Here is a 24,124-nt window from a genome sequence, read left to right as displayed (position 1 = left end):
GTAACTTCAGTAGCTTTCACTGATTTCAGCAGTGGTGGTACCTAAAAACTCATTGAAAAGGTAGCTGCTTCTTTGTGTATATAAATATATATATATGTATGTGAAATCCACATCTGAAACCTTCTTGTTATTTGTTTGGCAACTCTGCGCTTTATCACGGTATGAGATGCACCCGCCGAAGGGTGGTCATGCCCAGCTTGGCTTGAATTTAATCCATTTTAGCGATCACAGCAACAGATAATCGGCCAATAGGTCTTTCTGTCATTGCTTTCAGAGTTTACGTATGACCGCGTGCAAAAAACACTCTGGCAGTCCACCTGCAGGGCTTCTAGGTCTGCAAGTGCGCTTGTGGATGAAATAGCTTAGATCAACACAATTCTCGCTTTAGGGCGCTTTGTACGATAATACAGGCTGTAAAAGTACTCTGTGTTTAATTAAAATGAGAGAACAGTTCTCCAGATGATGTTGATGAAAAGGTCATAAAAGGCAAAGCTCAATAAAAGAAAAGTGTGTATGCAGTGATAGATATATATCACAACCAAAAAGACTGAAAATTTTAAGTAGATATTTCTCTTTTGAAATACATTAGTATTGGAAGATGAACACCTTTAAAACCTAAACTTACTTTAGCCTATTGAAATAATTAATTAAATGAAGTCATTTTAAAGCAGTACCCGCTGCCTGCCAAAGTTAGGTGTTTGAACTGATGGGAACATTGAACAGCTGGAGCAAGAGTTTATTGCGGAGCTAAATCAGATATTGATGGCTGTAATCTTTTCTGCAGAAGAAGAAAATACATATTTTATTTACATTTCTGCAGTGAGTTCAGGTCAATAACTGAAAGCTGCAACACAGGATGGGTTGGGGTCTTTCTTCTTCCAGTCAATGACTAAAAATTAAATGTGGGATGAGGAGATTCACTAGTTCTAAACACTCTGAAGTCATGATTCCTTGTTGCTGTTAACTCATTCCCTTGCTGTAGGCAATGTTTCCCTTAGGCAAAAAAACCATTAACTGATAAAGGCAAAATTAATAAAAGCTTATGTATCCAGTATGCCTATTCATTAATAAATAGTTGGTTTTTTGTTCATCTTCTATAATTCCAGCTGGAGGTTGTCATGAATAAAGAAAAAGAATCTGGTAATACTACTGGCAGGGGTTGGTTTGTTTGCAGGGTTTCTTTGTTGTTTTTAAGTTCCCTGCATACTACGGATGAAAAGATGTGTGCTGGAGAGGAGGTTCTTTTTATTACTGGTGCTAAAAATAAAAGACTTGATTCACTACCTTCCTATTGAAAAAAAAGTAAAACTAAATCTACATATGCTGAGAACTGCATTTGCCTAAATATACATTACAGATAGCGAAGCTCCTCCTGCTTTGCAAGATGGATTACCAGACTGTATCTGAGGGCCGTATTTGTTTGCATATAAACATGCAATACTGGTTACTGATTGATAAGTATGCTTATTTAAGAAAGCAACTTAAAAAGAAAATAACAAGTTAAATAAGATCGATTTTTTAAGTTGAGGCTTATCGTGTGCTGGTATAAATCCCAATCAAGACTGGCAGCGTGAATCAACCCGCCCTCGTAGGCAGCCGTGTGAGGGAAGCGTGTGCTTAGCGGAAGAAGATTAGATGAGGTACAGAGGGAAGAATGCTGATTGCCGTTTCCCTTGACACTGCAACAGTCTTGGATAAATCAAATTGATGAACTTGGAGAAGAATGCCTGGAAGAGAATGAAAAAGCGATATGAGCCCTGGAAAGGAAGTTGATACAAACTTCAGCAGGCAATTTTTTTGTTAATTCCCATGCTGTGCTGGTTAATGCCAAATGTTGCCAAAAAGTGCACATTTATACATTTATATATAAACCCCAAACCAAACCAGTAACCTTTTCATGAAGTTTTATTTCAACTATGGCAATTAATGACATAATTTTTCCCCCCTTCTCTGTCTCCTCCATGCATTATGGTTATTTAGGTTATCAGCTGGAAAGATACATTAGACTGATTTTTTTTTGCCTTTTTTCCTACATATCAACCTCTGAAAATATTCTGGGGGTGCAGACCCCTGTACAGTGAATTGTCACTTAGTTAAAGTCTAGTCCCTAGCTACTTTTTGCAGAATTTTTTTGTGGAGCGTGGGATCTGTGGGTCGTCAGTGGGAAAACCGATGACCTGGACAAAAGCATGAAGAAAGCAGTGGTGGTCATGCTGGTGGCTGCTGGCTTGTCCTCTCCTGCGTGGCCTCCTGTCCCCTCCTGGCTCTGCCACCCCATCGCGGATGGAAATAGCAAAAGGGAAAGTTTCAGAGACTTCAGTCTCCAGCTGTGCTTGGCCTGTGTCAGCAATTGCGGGCCTGAATTATCCTGAATAACCTTAGGATTCAAACTACGTCTTTGTAGTCCCTGTGCTCCGAAGTGACCCGCTCCTAATGCAGTTTCGCTCTACAGCTTTTTCCTTCGAGTGACCCCGTGCTGGTTGAATGCCATTATCAAGTTAGCAAAGTCCAAGAACTTCATAGCTTCCTGCCATTTCCCTGATTAAGTTCGGTGGCTTTCAGCACGTGGAAGACGCTCATTAACATCTCCACCGCGCTGTGCCTGATGCCCGTGGACAGCTTAAAGCGCAGGGCTGGGAGCGCGCCGGACGGCAGCGTGAGCGTGTCTGCGACGGGCTGGGGCTGCGCTTTCCTGCCCTTTCTGCTGGGAGAGGCAAACATTTCTCTCCCCAGCCTAACTTTTCTGTTTGATCTAGGTTTGCCGTTAAAAGGCCGTGTTATAGACTGCGCTGACTGCAAACTTTGCGGTTCTCTTTACGGTGAGGCCAGGCTCTATTCCTCTCCCCCCTTGTCTTTTCTGCCTCCTGCTTTCCAGGCTTCTCTCAAAGCAGGGTTGTTTTCTGACTTGGTGCCTGGCCGATGCTGTCACTGCTGGAATGGGCTGTGATTTGATGTTTTTGGCAAGCGCGCTTCAGCGAAGCGTCCAAGTAACCACCTGCTCGGAGGAGCTCTCCAGCTTGGGCTCAGCTGTCCTGCAGTCCTGTCCCTACGCCGCTGAAGAGGAGGGCTCCTTGACATGGTTTTTGCTCACCAGACTTTGCCCTGGTTTCCTCTCAGTGGTGCCTCTGCCTCCTTCCATGCTGTCTCCAAAATTTCTTCATACAAGTCACAGGCATTTGCTGCTCCATCAGGGAAGGGAAGGAGCAATACCTATGGCTCATAGCCTCATCTAGTGATGGGGTTCAGCACTTCAAATCACCCCCCACCCCCCGAATTCATCGTTTGAATCCAGTCAGCTGTGGGTGATACTCCAGGCTTGGGACCCAGCTTTCGGACCATGCTGAGCGAGTGTCCCCAGGTGCTGGTGCCCTGCACAAGCATGTCCTGGAGGAGTCACCCCGGCCTGTGCAGTCATGTCACCGCAGCTTGGGCTCCACGTACCGGTCTGGTTGCTGGCTCGGGGGAGGTACGGACCCTGTGAACCTCTCCGCCAGAAGAGCCGTTCTGTGTCCTCCAAGGGAAAAGTGCAGGGCAGGATGAAAAAGCAGGTTTGGCCCTTGGGATCTTTCTTACACCATGCTGAGCTAAACCACATATTTCTAAGGTAGCTTTAGGAGAACGATGTGTGCTCTAGCATTCACTAGAGGCTCGTATTATGCTCGGAAGGAAGAGGAAGTTTGTTTGGCTTGGGTTAGAGAGCTGTGAGCCATCAGCAAAGCAAATCATGTGGATATATTTTACCTCTTAGAAATAGTGTATAAACTTCTAGAATGAGATCCCCATTATGATTTTTTTAAAGCATATTCAAATGGAAATTTAACGTGGAAACATGTTTCCTGATCTAAAGGTTAATAGTTTAACTATACGGGATAAATATTTAAGAGTAGCATATCTCTTTCCAGTAAAAACACTCTGGGCAGAGACTTCCTTTTAGTAGCAAAATGAAGCTGTTATTTTCTGTGCCTTTGACCTGGTTCCAAAAGAATGTTTAAAACAGCAAAGTTGGCAAATCTTGCCATGGGAGTCAGCCAGGTGCAGAGGGGTAGAGCAGTGGGGGCTGCGGGTGCACATGGGAGAGGGAGGGAGCCCAACCTGCATGGTTATCTTCTCACTCTTACCCTTACACGGCCACCACCATCGCGCGCTGTAGCGTGAGTTCATGGCTTGCAAATGGACTATAAAATTAATTGCCAGTTAGAACCACCTAATTGAGTTCATGATTATTAATTGAAGGCGCGCATCAGTTAGAGGTTGTAGACAGCTTCTCTGCGGCGTTATGACTCCACAGTGCGACTGCAAAAGGCTTTGGCAGACCAGGGTTTGTACTGTTGTCTGTGAGTGACTGGAAAACAGCTGATCTTCCTATAGTCTGCTGATCTTCTGACGTTTGAAGGACAATTTGTGAGCTGCCTGCTTGGGGCTGCTGAGCGCTGAGGAACTCATCAGTGACTGTAAGGGATTCCTCAAGTCTAGCCAGGCTGTAGGTGGGTGCAGGAATTTCCGTGCGCCAGAATAACAGCAAAAACCTGATTCTTCGCAGTAAATTGCTGTTACTTCTTGAAATAACAGTCATTAGTCACTGTTTGATTATGAGGATTTTCATATTCACTGGTTGCCACACTATTTATTTAAACACCTCTCCCAAGCATCCTGTAAGGTATCATTAGGTAGGTGTTTCTGAGTAATGCAGGGCTGTGACGACTGAACACGTTCGAACTTGGGCACAATGAAACTTACTGTGTGAGGCTACGAAGTATTTCTGCACCCTTTTCGGATGTGTTTGCACATTGTCATATACCCACATCTGACATGTTCTTCTGCTTTATTCATTTTTACTCCTACTTAGGCTTCAACTCAGTTCATATTTCTCCTTGGTTAATAAATCTTCAGTTCTGCGCAAGTTTTCTTAGGGGGTGGGTTTTTTTGAAAGTTTCAGTAAATATTTTTCTAAGAGTCTAACCACAGATGTGTGTCGCTGCTGCTTTCATGTCTGAATCTAAGATTCATGTGCCAGGGAAGTTGGGTCACAGTGACAGCATTTTCCTGCATTCAGCCAGACTGGGGTAACACTTATTGCAGTGGTAAACATTTATCATGGGATCCTCATCCTCCCTCACATGCCCAAATGCCCTTTTCTGAAGAGCCATGTTTAAACAGCCTAAATTTTAGCTAGGTGCTGTATAAGATATCTTCTTGTTGGGTAGCTTTAGGCCCGCAGAAAATGCAAAGTTGGGGCTGAAGGAGGGCTTGGATCTCTGAGCAGCTCGTCGCCTGAATAGATGCAGTGGGCACACAGGGAGAAGGAATGAGCTTTCTCATGCCTCACTTTTTTCTAAGTCTATGTTATGGCAGCAAAAGTGTTTCGGTTGTAGTGGCTGCCCTGGAAGTCTGCTTCTGGAGCTCTGCAAATGTCAGTTGTATTCTGTGGGCATGGAAAGTCTGTTTGCACGTCAATTTGAAGAGTCAGTTGATATGGGGGGAAAAATGTCAAGAAACAGGCAAAGCTCCTCGAGGCATATGTAATTGAGAAAGCTCCATGACACCTTTCTTTGGAGGGGTAATTTCATTGGGAAATGAAACCAATATTTGGAATGGATGTACAGGGGAACTTTCAGCCAGCTCCCTCTCCGAGATGTTCAGGACTCTGCAGCCTCTGGCTGCTCTGTGCTGTGCTGGAGCGCCCTTGGTTTGGTTTACAGGACAGCTGAAGGCTCCTTTCCTTGGATACTGATCGGTACTGGATGCAATATGAGCTTTAATTAGACCAGATGAATTTCTTCATGGCCTGTGGGCTTGCTGATGCATCTTCCCCATAGGCATCTTGCTCAGCCTTTGCCAGATGGGGCCTGTCTCTTTGATTGGAGTACCAGTGGCTACCAGTATGCAGAGCCATAACCACTTCAGCTGATATTATTCACACCAGAAAACTGTAATGGGTCTGTGTGGGTTTTTTTTTTTTTTCAGTTGGTGGAATTAATTGGGTACTTTTTAACGGGGATCCTCTTAATTAAATCCACTGACTGGGTGCGATGAGTTGACTGGAGGCTGCAGCAGGTCTCTCCACCGCTCCCACTGCTGCATCAATGCCTCCCTCCAGCAGAAGGGTTGTCATCAATGGTGGCTGTTTTAAGAGACATCTGTGGGTGTAGGGTCAATGTTGGCTTTTGAAATGAGCCTCCCAGCCCTACCTGAATGTTTTATTTAGTACCTTCCCTGATAAAAGCTTTGACCTACATCCAGCAACAGGAAGCAGTGATGCTTTGATAACACCTGGGCATCCCAGTGGAGGGCACGGTTCTAACCGAGACATGAAAGTCGAAAATGGATGTCTCCTTTAAAGAAAAATCACATAAACCAATAAAGGTCTTAATCAGGAAACAGCTTTATCTCTGCCAGGTAACATGTAGTACAGTTTTAGCGGAGGGGGTATGTCTCTTTTTGAACTGTGGGTATTACGAAAAGCACTTTGTATTTTAAACTATTGGAAAACAAACCAAAAGCCAAAAAAAACCCTTGACCCCAAAACAATTTGCTGTAGTTAAGTGAGTTCTGGTGTGAGTTATGTGGCTTGGTGGCTCAAAGCAGCCATAGCCTGACTCCAGTGACCCACCTGCTTGCCAAAGGGAGGAAAGAGGGCGAGGAGGTGCCGTTCCAGCCCTGTCCCAGAGGCGGACAGGGAGTCCAGGGTGGTGGCTTCTCCCATCCTCACTGCAGCTCCACCAAGGCTTCTGCTGGAGCAGCAGACTGAGATTTAGGAAACAGGAGCAGAGGTTTTAGTTCTACCATAGGCTTCCTGCCTGAGCTTGGGCTGGTCAATTGGTGTCTCTGCTGCCTGTTTTGCCTGTAAAATGGGTCTGAGAGACAACAGAGGTCTTGCCTTGTGTCTTTGGTCCGAGATTTGGGGTCGGAGCTGATTCATGCTGCAGTAGGCGCAGCTCCGGCGCATTCATGGCCGGGGGGTTTTGATGACAAGAGTGTCGGTGATGGAAATGGCCTGGTTTACTCAGGGTCCTTAGTAATGAAGCAGTTATTCAGGGTGGTGAAAAAGAAAGGTCCTTACTGAATTGTTCTTCCCTTTACTTATCTTAGATGTGATATATCATCTGGAGCTCTTAACTCTCTCCGTAAAGTTATCTTTCCAGCAGCTGTAATGTATGGGGAGCTTGACTTCATGGGTGTCCTTTCTAAAATACTTGCCTTTTTTAAATGTAATTAAGGCGTTCTCTGGAAGGAGCTATGCAGAAAGGTTTGCAGCCTGTTTGCTCCTGGCAGCCAGCTGTAGCACAAGAGTCAGAGAGAGGTCAGTAATAACAGGATGATAATTAGTGTTATTGACCCGGACAAATCAATAGCCATAGGGCGAGAGGCGATGCTTTGTGACCGTCACCTCGCTGTGTTGGGGCCCCACATTGATTTATATCACTTCTCTGGGGGGGTTGTGCCTGTGCGACTACTGTTGGCTGTACTCATGGTGCATATTTTGTGTTTTTTTCTTTCCTCAGGATGAACTTGACCTCACAGACAAGCACAGAGAAGCTATGTTTGCACTGCCAGCAGAGAAGAAATGGCAGATCTACTGCAGCAAGAAAAAAGTAAGAGATTTCTCTGGGTTGGTTTCAAAGGCCGTGGGTTTGCCTTGCTTGTTCCTTTCCGGATTGAGGGGAGGAAAGAAATAGGATGGGACAGACTTTCTGTTGGGTTTGTCAAATGATACGCAGGGCTTCACAGAAGGGCATCAGTTCCCTGGAAGACTTGGATCCACTCCTATGGAGCCCCTTGGTTTTAAGTTGTAGGAGACATCCATGTCGGGCTCTCGGGGTGTCCCCGTGTGCGTGGACGCCCTTGGCCAGCAACATCCACGCTTTTCCCACCGCTTGTGCCACGCAGGAGCGTTGCGGTCACGGCCAGCCTCCCACCCAGCAGCAGCGGGCAGTGATGCCTCCGCACCGCTGTCGGCCATGGGCATTTCCATCGCGTCACGCATGCGCCGCGCGCGGCCGGTCCTCTCCCTGCCCGGCCTCGCTGACGTGAGCAGGGCCACATGGAGATCTGTCACTCTACCAAACCTCTGGGAGTGGTTCAGGGCCCTGGTCCAGGTCCCCTCCGCAAGGGTAGGCTCCCTTAAAAGAGCTTGCTGGCTTGAACCCGAAGCTGAGGTTAGCGTTACAAAAGCGCGGGGCTCATCCGGTCGCAGCTCCTAGGGGCTGCATAGCCCCACCGTGGTTAATACCAGTTCTTTCGGGAGAGTTGGAACAATCCATTTCTGCACTGGGCTCCATCCAACTCTATATTAGTTAGCGATTGAGTGAAACCCGAGGTTTAACGTCCCTTCCAGATTTCTGTTGCAGTTGCTGTTTTGCTTCAGCACGCGTTGTTATCTGCATGAGCAATGCCGCTTGCTCTCCAGCAGTTTCCTGTGGCAGTGAGTTCCACGGCCTAATTACAGGCTGTGCAAAAGCATTGCTCTCGGTTGGGTTTCCAATTTGCTGTTTTTAAATATAATTGGGCATCCTTTTTGTTCTCCTACTGCAGTCTGCTTTTCTCTGAGAATGACATAAAAGAAAAAATGGTTGGCGAAGGCGTGCTGTCTGTAACACAGCCAGCAGGAACTTCTCCCATAGCGTGGCGATGCAAAGGTTACGGAGGGTGAGACAGGAGAGCATGGTCCAAGCAAGACCGAACTTGTATTGTGGGCTGGGCTGCTTGTAGGATGACATGGTATCACCCTTAAGGTGCTGAAGGGTTCCCAGGTTCATGGACATAATTGAAATTACACTGCTAAAAGACCAAGGTCGATGTGAGTCACTGATCTGCTTGTAAAGCTATTGACCTGTATTTTCTGGAACAGGTGTATGTGTGTGTAATGTTGCTTTTACTCACTGTGTTTCTCAGGCTGAAAAAACACATGGGCACCTTCCTAAAACTGTATGTGGATACAGAGACACACTTATGTCTGAGTGCGGTTGCATTGCCCTTTAGAAACAGGGTGAGAACTGAGATACGTTTGTATTTCTGCTGGTGGATAAAAGCCCAGGTGATGGATGAAAGCCCAGGTGACCGATATCCCAAAGTCTGTGTGGCCTCTGGATGGGTTTGTCGTTGCGGTGCTCAGCAGTGATGGTGCTGGCTCTGGCTGTCTCGTAGCCGGTTCGTCTGGGAAGGAGGAGTCCGGCTGTCCAGTGATCCGGCAGAGGACAGTGCCATCAGCCGAAAGCGCTTCTATCCAACCCGAGCTGTTGTTTTTCACTGCGTAGAGCAGCCTGCTAAAATTTTACAGTCAGCTAAGAGCGGTTGAAACGCCTGTTTCCCTTTCTCCCCGGCAGCCTCCTCAGGTCACTCGATTTTGCTTCTGGGGGCATGCAACTTAACCAGCACGTGAACTCGCTCCTCATGCTGACCTACGAGCGTGCATGATGGACTTTCCCTCCCACTTCCCAGCCCCGTCCCCAGGCACCTCCGATGTGCTTGGGTACACAGCTCTTGCTTTTTAAGGTGCTGGCGCGGTCAAATCTCAGGCTGGGCTGAGCCCCGGGAGCGCTGGACTCATCGCCGAGGGTTTGCAAGCCCTTCCTCTCTCCCCTCCCTCGGTTTCAGCAGAGGACGTGGGCCGGGGCGGCTGCCAGCACGGCAACCCTGGGTGCGGGAGAGGCATCGCCTCCCTTTGCCGCTCGCGGGGGCCCCTTCCTCAGCCCTTTCAGTAGCAGCTTCACTCTCCTTTGTCCTGAAATCAAAGCTCAGACCTTCTTATCTCCAAGTGCAGGTTGCTAGCGGAGTCGAGAACAAGGTCTGTATTTAGCTAGTGTTTGCCCACCCCTAATAGCTTTATTTTTCAGGAGAGAGAAGATTTTTCCCCCCTGTGTGTTTGCCAAGGAGTCCATGCCCTGGGGAGTTGCAGAGCTGCTTTTAACCCACTGCAAACTGTGCTGGGATTCATTTTCCCTCCCGTGTTGGGCAGCACAGAGGTCCTGCAGGAGTTACTGCAAAGCGGGGAGAGGGGGAAAAGTGCTAAACCTAGCAAATAGGTCGAAGTGAGCCGAGGTGTGTGAGGGCTTGGGAGCACCAGGAGCTGAAGCTTGGAGCTTCTTCTTGGTCACCCATGGGGAAAATGCCCACGGTTCCCTAACTCGCTGCTGTGGCCTGTAACCTTGTAATCTGGCTGCAGAAGTTGGCTGCAAAATGCTCGTGGTTGCCTGGCCCTGCTCAAAGTGCATTCACTGTTATTAATCCCTGTTTTTTTCTGCTGTAGCAATGGCACCAGATTTTCCAGCCTTGTTTTAGGCCAAGAGCAGGCTTACCTTGCTCGTGTAGGATTAAGTTTTAAGCCTCTCATAATACCCCTGAAATCCATGTATTATTGTTATCCCGAGGCCTGGCATGCCCGAGATTTAAATTGGAGGGGAGAAGAGACATTAACAAATTACAGACACTGTTCTTAATCAACAGAAAAACGGGCAGAAGATGCTGGTTCGTCACTGCCTCTAGGATAAGTGTAGCCATACTCCAGCGTGTCTGGATAAGCAGAGGCAGTAGAGACTTAAATCAAGCAGAGCCATGTAATTATTATTGTGCATGGAGATTATGTGCTATCTAAGCTCCCAGGGTGGAGTTTAGATGGGACCAATGTTCCCGCTTTTCCCTGTTTCAGGACTTACTCGCACTCACACAGGCACTGCAACTCTTTTTTAAAATCGAGCTGATTTTTGGTGTTTTTAAAGGAAGGAGCTGCAGAAGCCCCCTGCTCCTCTCACATGTCTTTCTCCGAAGTATTTGGATCACGCGCCCATCCAAGGCCGATTCCTGGGTACTGCTTTCCTGCCCCGCGGTCCTCGTTACTCTGGTTGCTTTCAGACCCTCCTGCCCTGCTTGTGAAACCGTCTCAGCAAGCTGCAGAGCTGCAGAGCGCTGCTGTTTGCTTTGAAGGAGGTTTTCTGGCAGGGGTTTTGCTGGGGAGACAAATGTCTTGCTTTTCAGCTAAAATTGAGTGAAACTGTATCAGCAGATGCTTTAGCAGGTAGCGTATCTAGGAAACCAGACGTCATGTGCATTGGAAGACGCTTCTCTATATGGGCAGGCTCTAGGCAGTCATGCTCCCACGTGATGAACATGGTTTAAGAACCGGCACACAAAAGAAACATTTGAGGCTATCAGCAGCTTATGGGAAATCTTGCTTGTGTACCTCTTTGTTTTAATGAGTGCAGACCACCCACAGCATAGCCTGTAAGGTTTGCCACCAAAGTGAGGGGTTGGACTTCTCTAGCTGAGAGTAATTGCTGGGTCTTGGCAATGGCGTTAGAGCTGGAGATAAGGTTGGGGGTCCTACCTCGCTGCCTCGGCTACATCCGGAGAGACTGTGGCTGCGTGGTGTGATTCGAGAAGTTCAGGATACACCAAAATGCTGTGGCCTATCTGTGTTTAATAGCAAGTCGTTGCTTGAAATGTATGTGAGCTCTTAACACCTAGTTTAGCCTGCTGGGTCCCCAGGGGGTTGAAGAAGGCTGACATCAGCTTTAGGCAGTTGCGTGGCTTGCCAATGGTCCAAAATTGTCCCCTGAGCCGTTCTTGCTCTTTCCTCTGCTGCCAATTTTGGCTCTTTTTGGAAACAAGCTGTTAAAGTAGGAGTACTTCAGTCTGACTTGGAGTCAGAAAGTCCCAATTTGGGGCATTCCCAGTGTTTAGCTTTTTCCCATCTTCCCCCTTCCCCATTGTCTTGCTGGCCGCAGTGTTCCCAGGTGCTCCCGGTGGCAGTTGGAGAGACCGGTGGCCATAAGCCACCAACAAGAGCAGTGAGAGGCAGGACCGCAGCGTGGCTCTGCACACACACTCACTGCCCAGCCTTCTTCTGGGAATTTCCTGGAAAACCAGCTTTGCCAGGCTCCAGGATATCTAATGCTGTTGCCATAGCATGCACAGCCAGGGAATCCCGTGCCTGATAGGGATGGGTTTTGTGGCAGTCCCAGATTTGCAGTTATTCTAACAGATTTAATTGTTCTCGGTGTTCCCTCCATGGATACTTCAAATTAAATGCCCTAAACGAAGTTTCACCACGCTGCTGGGGGCCAGCTAGCACTTCTGAACACTGTCCTCCCACCCCATCTTCTTGGTTGTACTCGGGAGCAGTTTCCTCCTTAGTCACCATCGTGACTCAGGATTTCCAGGCTTTGGGATCCTTTCTCTAGGCTCGAGCAGAGACTACCCTGTCCCTTTGCTGTTCTGAGGTTTGGGGTGCCTTCATCAAAGGCAAAGGTGTGCAAAACAGAAGGCATCCGAATATCTTTTTAAACCCTGTTGCAGCTGACAGCAGAACATGTTGGAGCCCTGAAGAGGCTGACGTGTTTGGCAGAATGGGGACACGCTCACCAGGACCTGGAGTGAACAGCAGTTGCCTTCTTTTAGGAGACCAGCAAGGCTGTAGTCCGGGACCTAATGCCAACATTTTTTCTCCACTCTGATTCTATGAAACCTTTGTCCCCTTCATCCTAAAGTAAAGGGGAGGTTTAGTCCTGGGAGCAGCCTGCTTGTTCCCATTTTAAAAAACTTGTCAGGTTTTGAAAGGGATTATGTGGCACATCTGTCTGTGACAGAGGAGACTGGACGTGATGTTGCAGGAAGTCCTGCCAAGTGCTGGCATGAGCTGGCATCGATGCCTTTGCTTTGGGAAGAGATGCCTGTTCCTGCGGTCCTCCCACATCAGCTCCTGTATGTCGTGTCTGGCACTTCTTCATCATTGGCATTGCCAGCTTTTCTTGGGTCTACTTTACAGAGTGCATTCCAACTGCTATATATTTTACTACGTATATTTTCATGTGAGGCAAGATTTGCTAAAAGATTACCAAAATGAGTCATTGTCATGCTGGGTTGTCCTGGCAAGGGACCACGTTCTCAGCCAGACCTGGCAGCACCTGGCCTCCATCATGCTTGTCAAGAGGAAATAACATAAAACCAACTATTCTGAAAACACATTTCCTTTTCTGGAAGGCATTGCTTTGCCCTGCAGCCCCGTGTCCTCGTTTCTTTACTCTGCAAGAGCCTGCTTTTATCCTGGCCCGCAGAAACAGCATTGCAACTAGAAACACTGTGCATCCGCTAGGTGAAGTTTTCCATCCCAAACAGCAGCACAGCCCTTGGCAGGGGTGAGGGTTTGTCATCCTTGACTCTCCATCCATGGAAGTTCTCAAGACCCGGCTGGCCGAAGCCCTGAGCAATGTGGTGGGATCTCAGAGCTGACCCTGCTTGGAGCAGGAGGTTGGATTGAAACCTCCTGCGCTCCCTTCCCACCTCAATTATCCTGTGATGCTGCAAGGGCCAGACACATAAAACGCATCTTGCGATGGAGGCTTGCACATCTGTGACATTCATGGTGTGATTCGACAGTGACCCAAACAGGAATTGAAGTCTACATTAAATACAGCAGCTGTGCAGTGCTCCGATCAGGGGAGAGATTTAAAGATTATTGGAGAGACCTTCTTTGAAGTTGTCAGCCCCCTCTATGGCTATAATAAAATAAGGAAACGAGAAGGATGATGACTTGTTTTGTACCTCATCCAAAAGTACTTTATTCTCTGCTGGTCCCACTCTTCAGGAAAGGATATTACTATGAAGTGCGGGGAGGAAGCAGGAGGATTCCCAGTTTAAAGTTTCTTTGGCTGGGAGGTCGGGCTGCAGGGAATGGGCTTACTTCTGTGGAAAAGAGGGTGACTCAGATGGCCTTTCTCAAGCAGAGTCCAAGTTCCAAAGTGAGTTAATAAATAACACGTTATGCTTATTCAGCAGCACCTCTTAATTGCAGGAGGTTTGGCTCTTGCCAGCTGACATACGCAGCTTCGGGTTATAGATGGAACTCTGGATAATTTTTACAATCCTCAGAATATGGGGGGATATAGTGGTATTCAGGCAGAAGCTCATCATAAATAACCCCGTGGAATGGATCGGTAGCTAAAATCAGCTTAAGCAAATACAGAATCCGACTCTCCCCCCCCACACCACCCCTTTTTATCAAGCTGAGCTCTCTGCTCGCATAGAATATCTGCAAAATCAGAGCAGAAGCGGTACAGGGATGGAAAATGACCTGCAGAGATGACAGATGATGTTGCATTCTTTAAGATCACGCTGGAAACCTGTTAGCATAGCTAATGCTGGGTGCATATCTCTTTTTCCGTATTATATCCTGGTGCAAGCAAAACTTAGCTTTCCATCTAAAATTTCCTCAGGCATAGGATATAAAATCAGGACTTCTTTGTATTATGAGAAGGCAGCAATGCTGTGTTTGCAGGGCGAATGGAGAAAAAAAAAAGTGATAAATAGGGAAGTGAGTGATGATTCTCAAATGATATTATTTTTCCCAGCCAGATGGCCTCTTTCCTGTCTAACTGTGCCTTCCACCCTCTCTCTCCAGAGATCTTTGCTTTCCAGCTCCCTGCTCTGCGTGTACCTTTGTCCTGTGGCTCGTTCACGGGGCTTGTGTTGATATCCGTTTCCTTCACTTAAAAACATTTTTTTTTTGCTGCTGTACCAGAGCTAAGAGCAAAACCTGACAAGGATGGCATACAAGGGCAAGAGGAAAAAATAGTCTGGCAGTTTGCCCTTTCCAGTCATCTGGGTTGAATGAGGAGTGTTTCACGGCCTGTTTGCATCCCGAATGTACCTGCAGTTGTTGCAACAGCAGGTTGAAATATCATGTCAGATGTAATTTTTTCTGGCTGACATTTTTAGTCTTCTCACTGAATAGGAAAGAAAACAGGCTGTTTACGTGGCTGGGGGTAGTTTTCAATAGGAAATGTTTTCAGTTTTTATCTTTAAAGGTAATTCCCTTTTTAGTTCCAATCACAACACGCTTTTGTTTCAGCGAGGTTTTTCTCAGGCTGCAGCCAAAAAATGCATCTGTTCGCAATCTTTTTGGATTTTAAACTGGAGCTTTTTAAACAATGAGCCATCTGACTATGAAAGGCATCTGGTCATGCTATAGTTGCTTATTGTTAGCATAATTTTTAAACCCTGGGAAAAGTGTATGAGTGCATGTGTGTATTTGTAGAGGAGAAGGTATAGGAAGTGTGAGCGTAAGAAGAAATGGACTAGTCTGTGCTGTAATGGGATGGTTTGGACCCCGAGATATCAACTGAGGGAAAATCCTATTAAATTACAGCCCTCCTCAGCAACTGTAGTGCCAGCAGGATCGCTTCACAAGTGTTTGGCGGAGTGTGGGGAACCGTCATTAGTTGCATTATTTATTTTTTGTTCTATGGATACCTCTGCAAGCCGAGTGGCTGGAGGGAAAAGAGATATCTCGAGGGCTACAGTGGGCCAAAACCTCTGCTGGCGTTAACCTGGTAAAAACTCATTCGTGCCCATGGAGCTGTGCTGGTTTTTGACCTCCTGCAGAGACTGCAAAGCTGTCAGTTTTAAAAATCGTCCATGCTGCTGCCTGCTGCTTTTTTTACCCTTATAAACAACATCCAGGTTGATTATCCCTGAAAGCCTGGGGGCAGGGAGGGTGGGAGAAAACAGTGCTTTTGGGGAGCTTTGAGCTTGCCGAAGCTCAGTGGACTGCGAGTTTCTGTGAGTTTTGCCTTGTTGAGCTTTTACAGAGCAACAGGGAGAGGCGGGGAATACTGTGCAAAGTTAAAATGTGATCCGGGAGCCACCAAAAAAAACCCCAAAACAGGATGGGAGCTCAGTGGCAAGTAAACGAAGATGACTTTGAACTGTTTAATCCCATCAGTTTGCTTGCGACTGTGCATTTGGGGTCATCTCTCACCGTTGGCCCTTTGAGCTTCAGGGCAACCTTGGAGGATAATTCGCCTCGGTTGCTGCCAAGCTTTGGGATATCGTTGTGAAGGAGTGCAAGGGTAGGTGCATCCTGGCTTGGTTTCTATTTTTGCATCAGGAGTAGAGTTTCTAGAAGGAAGGGGATTTAACGGTGTTAGGTGTAGCTCGCGTGTGGTTCGCTATGGAGAGTGAAGGCTGGCCTGATTATCCCAGACACCCCAGCAGGTGCTGATGTCTGTCTGGTTCCTGCCTCCTCTCGAGAGAGTTTCTTTATAAACCTTTGTTATAACTCTCTTGCTTTGGGTTTGAAGTTGTCTTGGTCCAAATCAGCTTTGCGGGTTGTCCCAAGAGGAAGGTAAATCATCAAAGTTATGAGTTCTGGCGTTGTTGTTTAATGGCTCTCACGTGTTTGCTTGGAGTTGGCTATTGCAAGCTAGTCTTTTCTTTCTGGCCTTCTGACTTGGTTTCGCCCTGGAAAAGAGACCTCTATGGACTTAACCCAGTGTGTTCAGACATCAAATGTTTGGGTAACCAGGCCAACCATACTCCAGGGCTCAATTATCCCAAAGCAACTCCAGATCCATCACCACCACCACGGGCTGCAGGCGCTGGGCTTGTGAGAAGGAGGTCGTTGGATCAGACGGAGACATCATCTGAAAGCAATGCTCTGTGTCATGTTGGGGCTGCATGTCTGAAAAGCATTGCCAGAAGTTTGATTTGGAAGCAAAGTGGCTGTAACGAAACACAGAGGAACTTAATGGACGTCTTTCTCCCCGCCACGGTGGGAGCTTGCTGGGAGCAGGAGGGTGTATTGCTCCCTCCGGCTGCGTTCCTGGCGATCGGCGAGGCTGGAGCTCATGCAGATGAACTGTTGCTAGTTCAGGTGTGAATACCTTAACTGTACGCAAACTCGAATGAGACTGGTCTGCAAATTGCTTTCGTATCGCCGCTAGCTGAGCTGGCGTCTCTTCTGTGCCACTATCCCGTGCCTGCAGGAGGGTCCCTGGGAAGAGCTGAGGGAGGGAGCGCCCACAAGAGGAACGGTTCTGGCAGCGTGAACCAGAACCCCCCAAATTACGCGGCGGGTGACACGCGAGATGGGGAGGCAAGCGGGCTGTGGAAGTGTTAGGTTTGTCACCAAGGCACGGCAGTGCTGGGTAGCTTAACATCTCCTGGAGAGGAGCCCAGGGATATCCAGTGGGAAGGATACGCAGCTCTCCTGCAGGGACTTGCTGGAGAACTGTCGTTCTCCTCCGTCGGCTGCGGGGGAGTCAGAGTTTATTAGGATATCGAAGAGTGGATTAGGGGAGACGTGAACAAATTACCGGGTGATGATGGGCGTAAAGGGCAGGATCACGGCTGGATTCCTCCAGCAAAAGTGATAGCTCCAGTTTGCGTCTGCTCTGCTACGTAGCCCGCTACCAAACCGGGGTGCGCCTGCCGGAGCTGGCGGATTGGTGACCTTTGCTTGGAAAAGCTGGTGTTAATGAGGCATCTTGCCTCGGTGCTGCTTTCCCCGAGGCACTCGAAGCCGACGGAAGGGACTGAGCTTGTTAATCAGGCTTATGCCACCGCAGCGCTTCCCCGTGACCTCCGCAGCGGTGCGAAACCGCCAGGCTGCGGTATCCGTCAGTACCGCGCACACAGCGAGCGGACAGCCGGAGGGTAGGGGGTGGGAGAGGGGGGAAAGAGGACACGGCGGCGCTGGGGCTCGCTTGGGTCGGAGCCGATTCGGTTTTTATTTTTGCCAGGTCACTGGAAGCAAAACGTGGGTGTGGAGGGAGCGGGTGGGAAATGAAGGGGGCGAAGGGGAAGAGAAGGAATGGCGCTGGCTGGATAGCTTTGGCGTTTCCTGATTTGTGCAACAAAGCCGGTGTGTGACAGCTCATCGGGGCTGTTTCCCGGAACGCGGAGAGTGATTTTGATGCAAATGTTACAAAATGAAAAGGGATATCGGTCTTTGCAGTGTATAATTACAGTAATCCACTGCTAGTGACTGCCTCTAAAATAGTAGCTCGTAGTAAACCGCAGCATGACATCGGGCTGTCAGTCTTGGATTCAGATCAGCCCTCGCTTATGCATTTTTTGAGAAGAAAAGACCAGACAAAGCAAAGACCTAAATCATCATTTACTCTTTGTTGATGAATTTAGGGGCGCCCTGCAAATCTCCTTGCTCCATCCCTCTTAGGAAGCGCTCGTGGAGAACTCAGCCCGGCTAGATTGCTTCGGGAAGAAGATCCAGCGAAGGAGCGAGTTGTGGGGAGCTGGGCGAGCTCCGGTGTGGCCAGCTGGGCATGTTTGTGCCGCCGTCTCGCCGTGATGCGCTCGGCGCTCGGGGAAGCCGGCGTGCGCAATGGACCCAGTCGCCGGCAAAGTCGTGCTCTCTCCCCCAAACTTCCTCTCTGCCTCCCTCTGCTCTCCGCGCGGGCACGGACAATTAGCACCCGCGTGATTCATGTTGCCTATTTTTTCCCTTGCATTAAGCAGCCCGGCAGAAAAGGATTCTATTGTAGGGCCAGGGGCGGAGGGGAAGGAGCTGGCAAACAACCCTCCCTTCCCCAGCTCCTGCCGCAAATTCGAGGCTCGACGCCCCTCTTGGGGACGGGCTCATGCTGAGGGCACGTCCAGAGGCTTCCCACGAAGGCCGTGCATCCAGCATCTCCTCGCTCATCCCAAGTGCCGCGCAGCCGGAGCCAGGACCTGGCTCGCTGAAGGCAGGCAAGGAACGGCGTGCCGCAGAAACCCAGCCGGGGCGCTGGGAAAACTTCCTGCCGGCTCGGCTCTCCCGTTCAGTGATGCCGGAGAGGTTCCTCCCTCATCCTGGTTCGGAGCGGAGGCTCATGAGTCACTTCCCTCCAGGCTCCGCTCTTTGTTAGGGGATTTCTGTATTGCTACCAAACCCGCTATAGGACACTTATCGGTGTGCTGTAGACCATTAGCCTCCATAATTACTGCTCAGCAGCGACCTACAGTGAGGCCGAGGAGGAAGCCGCTGCCCTGATCTTTGGCTGCTTTATTGTGCCTCCCTCCTTTACATGGGAAGTTGCTTTCCAGGGAGGCTGCCCGGCCCCTCGTGTGAATTAATGAGGTTCTGCCGCACTTAATTGAGACCGCTCTTTAAATTGGGGGTTTGAGGGAGGAAATGCAAGAGCCCGAGGGAGCTGAGCAAAGGGAAATATTTATAATTCAGCACGTTAATTATAAATGAGCAGTTTAGCCAATTTTGTTCTTCAGCCCCCCCGCCCCGCCTCCGGAGACCTTTTTTTTGCTCCACTGCTTCCTTTCAGGCCTAAACAAACAGCGGTTCCCTCTCTCCCGGCAACACCCCACCTCGCGCCGGGATGCAGGTGTTTGTGTCCGCGTGTCCGTGCCGGAAGGCTCTCCGACGCGGGGCAGACGCTGCCCCGGCCCTGGTGGGAGCCGAGCCCCAGGTGCAGCAGGGCGAGCTGCCCCAGCTGTAGTGACCGCCCTGCCCGACTTCATTTCCACCTCGTTTCTCACCAGCCCGCTGTAGGTCTCGGGTCAGGAACCGGGGACAGGGGAGGGATGCAGGAGGCGTTCGCTGCTGGTCGTAGCCGCTCACCTCTTGGTGCTGAGCCCCACGGTGGGAAGCAGCTGGGGGATCTCCTCACCCTTCCCAGGGCTTGGTATCACTGCGGGGAGCCTTGGCTGGAGAAGGACGCTCCCTGTAAGAGGTGGTTATGATACCGGGGTGGTGGGAAGACCTCCAGTGATGTCTCCAGGAGGTGAGGAGAGCCTTTCCAGGCACTGTCATGGGGTTGCACGGCCCAAGGAGGCTGGATGCTCCTGGCCCCCAAGAACTGCACTTCTTTAATGTCTTCCCATTTCCTCGGATGATGCTGGCAGATGGGTCAAGCAGAGGGTAATGGTTCACTGCCGTTGGGCGGCAGAGGGACCCTGTTAATGTGGAAGGGGCACGAGGGAGGTGGAAGGGGCCCGGGACAACGGGACCACGGTGAGAGGTGAGGGTCATGTGCGCAGGGCAGCCTCTAACAGGGGATAACAGCTGGGGGGGATCTCATGGCACTCACAAAATCTTTGTCCGTAGCCTTTGCAGGCTTTGTCCAGCGCTTTCCCATGCTGCAAATCTGCGTTGCGGCAGAGCCCAGGACCACTCCGACGGGATGGGTTGGCAGATGTGCGCTGGCACCCTGGGGTCTTGCAGCTTCCACTTCCTTCTTTTTAATCGCCTTTGCCATCCGTACGTGCTGTCCCGCCTTTGTGGTGCATATATACGGTACGCTGTATCTGGCGATACGTACCAGCGGAGGGGTGCGAGCACACTCACCCCGAGCATCTGGTAGCAGCTGCGTCAGGGCTGCTAAGCTGGGTGGGATTTTGGCCGGCCGCACTCTGGCAGTCACACTCGTACGCAAGATTTTACTTCTCTTTTTGAATAGTAAGTTGGATTGCTTTTGCACATGCTAACGGGTTTGGGTGTCCTGCCCAACTGCCTGGACACTTGGCATTGAGGGCTCCGTCATTCGGGGCATACGCAAGGAGCCGTGCGTCTCTGCAAGCCACCTCAGGTGTCACCCAGCACGATGGGTAGGTGGCACAGAAGAGGGGTGGCACAGGACAGCACAGAGAAACTGCCCTTCAGTGCAGGAAGAAAATGCCAACAACGCTCTGCAAAATTAGCCTGCGTCCGATGCTCGGCCAGCGCGGCATCTTAGCTGTGGTCAGCCGTTTGCAGTTCGCCCGGATCCTGCTCCCGGCCTCGCTCTCGGTGACACTTAGGATCCTACCTGGGCTAAACTGAAGACTCTTAAAACAACAGCTGCAGAAATGGTTTGTGTTTCCCGGGATAACAAATAGTTTGCAAAATATTTTGGTTCACGTTTCCTAGTCTTTTCGGGACAAGCAGCCCTGTGAGCAGTTGCTATATGATTTGTGCCTTTCCATTAGACTCATAAATATAAATTACACCCCTGGTTTTTGAGCAGTGGCTCCTCAGCCCCCAAACACTTTTTCTGTGACTCTGAGCAGCTGCAGAGTGCGAGGCAGGATTACGACGTCTTTCCGACAACCTGAATGTCTTTCCGCAGGCTGCGTGTGAGAGCGGACACGCTTATTACCGGGTTTACTGCTGGCATAGCAGGTGTTTCTTTGCAAAATCCTGTGGTGGGAAGCTCCGAGCGACCAGACAGCTAGCCACAAAAAGCACGCTGGCTCCCTGGGATTGCAAGGTGTTTTCTTAGTGGTTAGACAGTGATTTTGTTTTATAGCAGGCCATACCTTTTCCTTGGTGGGTTCAGTTCTTGCTGGAAGTGCTGCGTTCTTGGGAAAGAAAGAAAGACATTTAGCAATTTGCGGAACCACCCGTTTCGTTCTTGCTCCCTATGAAGCAACCTCTGTAGGACTGTTCGTCTTGATGGTGCCACCGGGCTGACCGTAAACGCCCCTGCAGCTCAGTGAGTCGGTGTGGGCTCCCGTTTGCTCAGAGCCAGCGTCAGGACATGTTTTTGCACAGTCCTTAGATGTCCAGGTGGCCTGGCCGGAGATGACGGCTGACAACCAATGTGCCGAGTGCTGGCAGCCGGCTTTGCCGGGGAGCATCCCCGTCACAGCCTCCGAATCGGGCTGCCCATGGGGCTAAAGGCCAGGAGCCAAGAGGGTATGTGCGGTGCTCACAGTGACAGTGGCAACGGGAGGTTGCTGTGCTTGCAGCTCTCAGCCCGTGGGTGCTGGCAGCCCCTCTCCCCATGGCAGCATGGCTTTTCCCGGCTCATCTGCCCAGGCAGCACGGCTGTTCCCAGCGCCCCGTGGCACCGAGCAAAGCTCCCGGGCTCCCGCGTAAGGTGTTAGGTTTCCCCGACTGTTGTGGGAACCTCTGCGTTCCTGCAGAGATCATTTCAGGCAGCCAAACTGGATTTTGGCAGATGACTGTCCTAGCTGTGCAGTCACGAACGTGGCCAAAAATGTAGCGGGGATTGGCCTCCTGGAGGACCCAGGGATTATTTAGAGATGATTACTTCATTGAGGCTGTTTGCCAAGGCCGGCTGTCTCCCACAAGAGGTCTTGGGTCCCCACCTCTGACCCTCCATCTTCTTGCCTTCACTCAAGGGGAGTTTTGGAAAGAGGGGAAAGCAGAGGGAAGCCAGCGCGACCTATTTTTCCTGCCTGGAAAAATGTCAGAGGCAACATGGTAGTTGGACCAGGACTCCAGAGGTGTGGATCCCTGGGCGAATAGCTCTCCCTATGGACTTGCAAGTGTTTTCGGTGCCCCGTGGCACCCCTTCCTCAGCCTGTGGTCCCTCCACCCCTCATAATCTGCTTGCGCTACACAAACAGAAAATGGGTCCTCGTTACCATCACCGCTCTGCAAAACCGCGTCCAAAGCTGTGCTCTGCATACTTCTCTCTCCCCTTCGAACATGGTGCTACAAACCCAGCCGGCAGATGAGCGTTTCTCCTTTGCTAAGCAGCATTTGGACAAGGTGAGGCCGGTTCTCTCTTCCACGGAGATGGGCAGGAGGCTGCGCTGTGCTGGTTTTACCCTCGTCTCTGCAGACCACGGCTGCTTTCTCTCCCTAGGAGTCAATAGCTGTGAGCTGCAGTGACTGGCGACACGTGTTTTGGGGTATTTCTGGTCTTTCGGAGCCAGGATAAACTTATTGGTAGAGCATGAATATTAACAGCTCTCCCAGCTGTACAGAGGCAGGCGGTGGGACCTCCTTGAGGTTTATTAGGTTTGGCACTAGCATGGGTAGGACACATTTTTTGTTGTTGTTCTAACATCTCCAAAAAATTCTCGTGCTCTATTTATTCCCATTTGGGTAAAAAAATGTCGAGAGAAGGTGAATCAAGTGTTTCATTCAAAACTTTGGTTCTTGGCGGGAGAAGGAAGGGAGAACAGCCCAAACTAATAAAGCAGAGGGCAGGGAGGTCTAAATACAGTGTTCTTGCTCGGGAAAGTTATTTCATTTGCTTTAAACTTGACCAGATTTACAGAAGATAAAAAAAAAAAAGAATCCGAGGCTTGCGGATGTGTGTCTATCAGTGGGCAGCCTTTCCGAGGGGAGAATTTCCTTACCGCCAGCATGTGCAACCAGCACGAAGAGCTCGCCTGGCGCGATCTAGTTACTGCCAGGCCAGATCACATCCATCAGGAAGAGCGGAAGGCGGCTCTGCATGGCTGCAGATAGCTGCGAGGATGGACAGATAGCTTATCTTGGCCCACTGCATGTTCAGGAGACGCCTGACCAGGCGCTGGATCCCTTGCTCCTTGTGAACTTCCCTTCTCCCCATCCCAGAGCCACACAGAAGGAAGGATTAGGTCCACGGGGAAAGGCTGTGCTGCTCACAGGGAAATTGTGAAGGCGTCCTACTGGAAAAACCTCAGAGGGGGTGACACTGCAGTCTTGCAGGGACAGCTAGAGCCAATATATTGCATGTCAGTGGTGCAGGGGTGATATAGCAATGGTGTTTGGCCTGTTGGTTGATAAGCACCGACCTGCAGAAGTTGGAAGTTGCTAGAAGAGCTTATGACCCAAACAGAGATTTGCCTAGGCAGCCTTTATAGAGAAGATGATGTGGCAATTCAGCACTGCAGGGTAGAAGCAATGCTAGCCAAGGGCTTTGTGCGTGATGAGAGCCAAATTACCTAAAAAAAAAGACAAACAGAAAAAAACCAGAGTGAGTTCTCGGATGCTCTGGAAGGCATAGCCTGAAGGAGGTTTCCATTGCTGTGAGAGGGAGAGTGGTGTTTGGTTGTGTGTGATTAGCTGCTTTTGAAAGGTTTGTGCACATCGATGGGAGGAAAATGCATTTACTGTTATCACTGGCTCCATTTTCTCTTCTCTGCAAGCTGTAGACTACGGAGTTTGGATGCACGAACACTTCCCATTTACACCTCTTGAACCACAACACGTGTTTTGGACTCTAGTCCCTTGAATTGCTGAAGTCAGCTGGACTGTTGGTAGTCATCCATACACATGGATGTGGGAGCAGAAGAGTAGGCTGTCCGTCTCCTGCCTTTGCAGGCAATTGCAAAGTAGAATAACATTTTCAAATATCTCAAGCTCTGCCTTAAAGTTAGGGAGGTGTTGCTTCTAGTGGTTCAAGTTGAACCAGATTTGTTTTCTATCTGACAGCCCCAGTGCTGGTTAAGAGGGCTGGGGGAGGTTGGCATCTCTGCTCTAAACCCTGACATCCCTCTGTATCTAACGAGCTCAGCCTTTTTTGGGTGGGGGTGGTGATGATCTTCCATCCAGATCTAAGTAAAGTCTGCAGTCCAGGCTGCCCTCGTGCTGCTGATTTTCCTAGTCTCATAAGATCTGTGTCTGGCAAGGTAAGTGTCTGGGAAGTGCTAAGCATCCTCCTTTCCTGAGGCCACGGGG

The 24,124-nt window shown here is 49.5% G+C and overlaps 1 protein-coding gene across 1 annotated transcript in view; it reads left to right on the top strand.

Annotated features, from left to right (window-relative positions):
- The window catches only part of DAAM1 (dishevelled associated activator of morphogenesis 1), a 100,997-nt gene that overhangs the window by 33,230 nt on the left and 43,643 nt on the right, over positions 1-24,124 (top strand). The window contains exon 3 of the mRNA XM_067295101.1: positions 7,503-7,592. Within this exon, the coding sequence (XP_067151202.1) occupies positions 7,503-7,592 (90 nt within the window). The remainder of the gene's footprint in view (positions 1-7,502; positions 7,593-24,124) is intronic.

The sequence above is a fragment of the Apteryx mantelli genome, chromosome 4, assembly GCF_036417845.1.
Source record: "Apteryx mantelli isolate bAptMan1 chromosome 4, bAptMan1.hap1, whole genome shotgun sequence".
NCBI classification, from domain to species: domain Eukaryota; kingdom Metazoa; phylum Chordata; class Aves; order Apterygiformes; family Apterygidae; genus Apteryx; species Apteryx mantelli.
The sequence above is the reverse complement of the archived record's forward strand: the minus strand, read 5'-3'. Positions and strand labels throughout refer to the sequence as shown.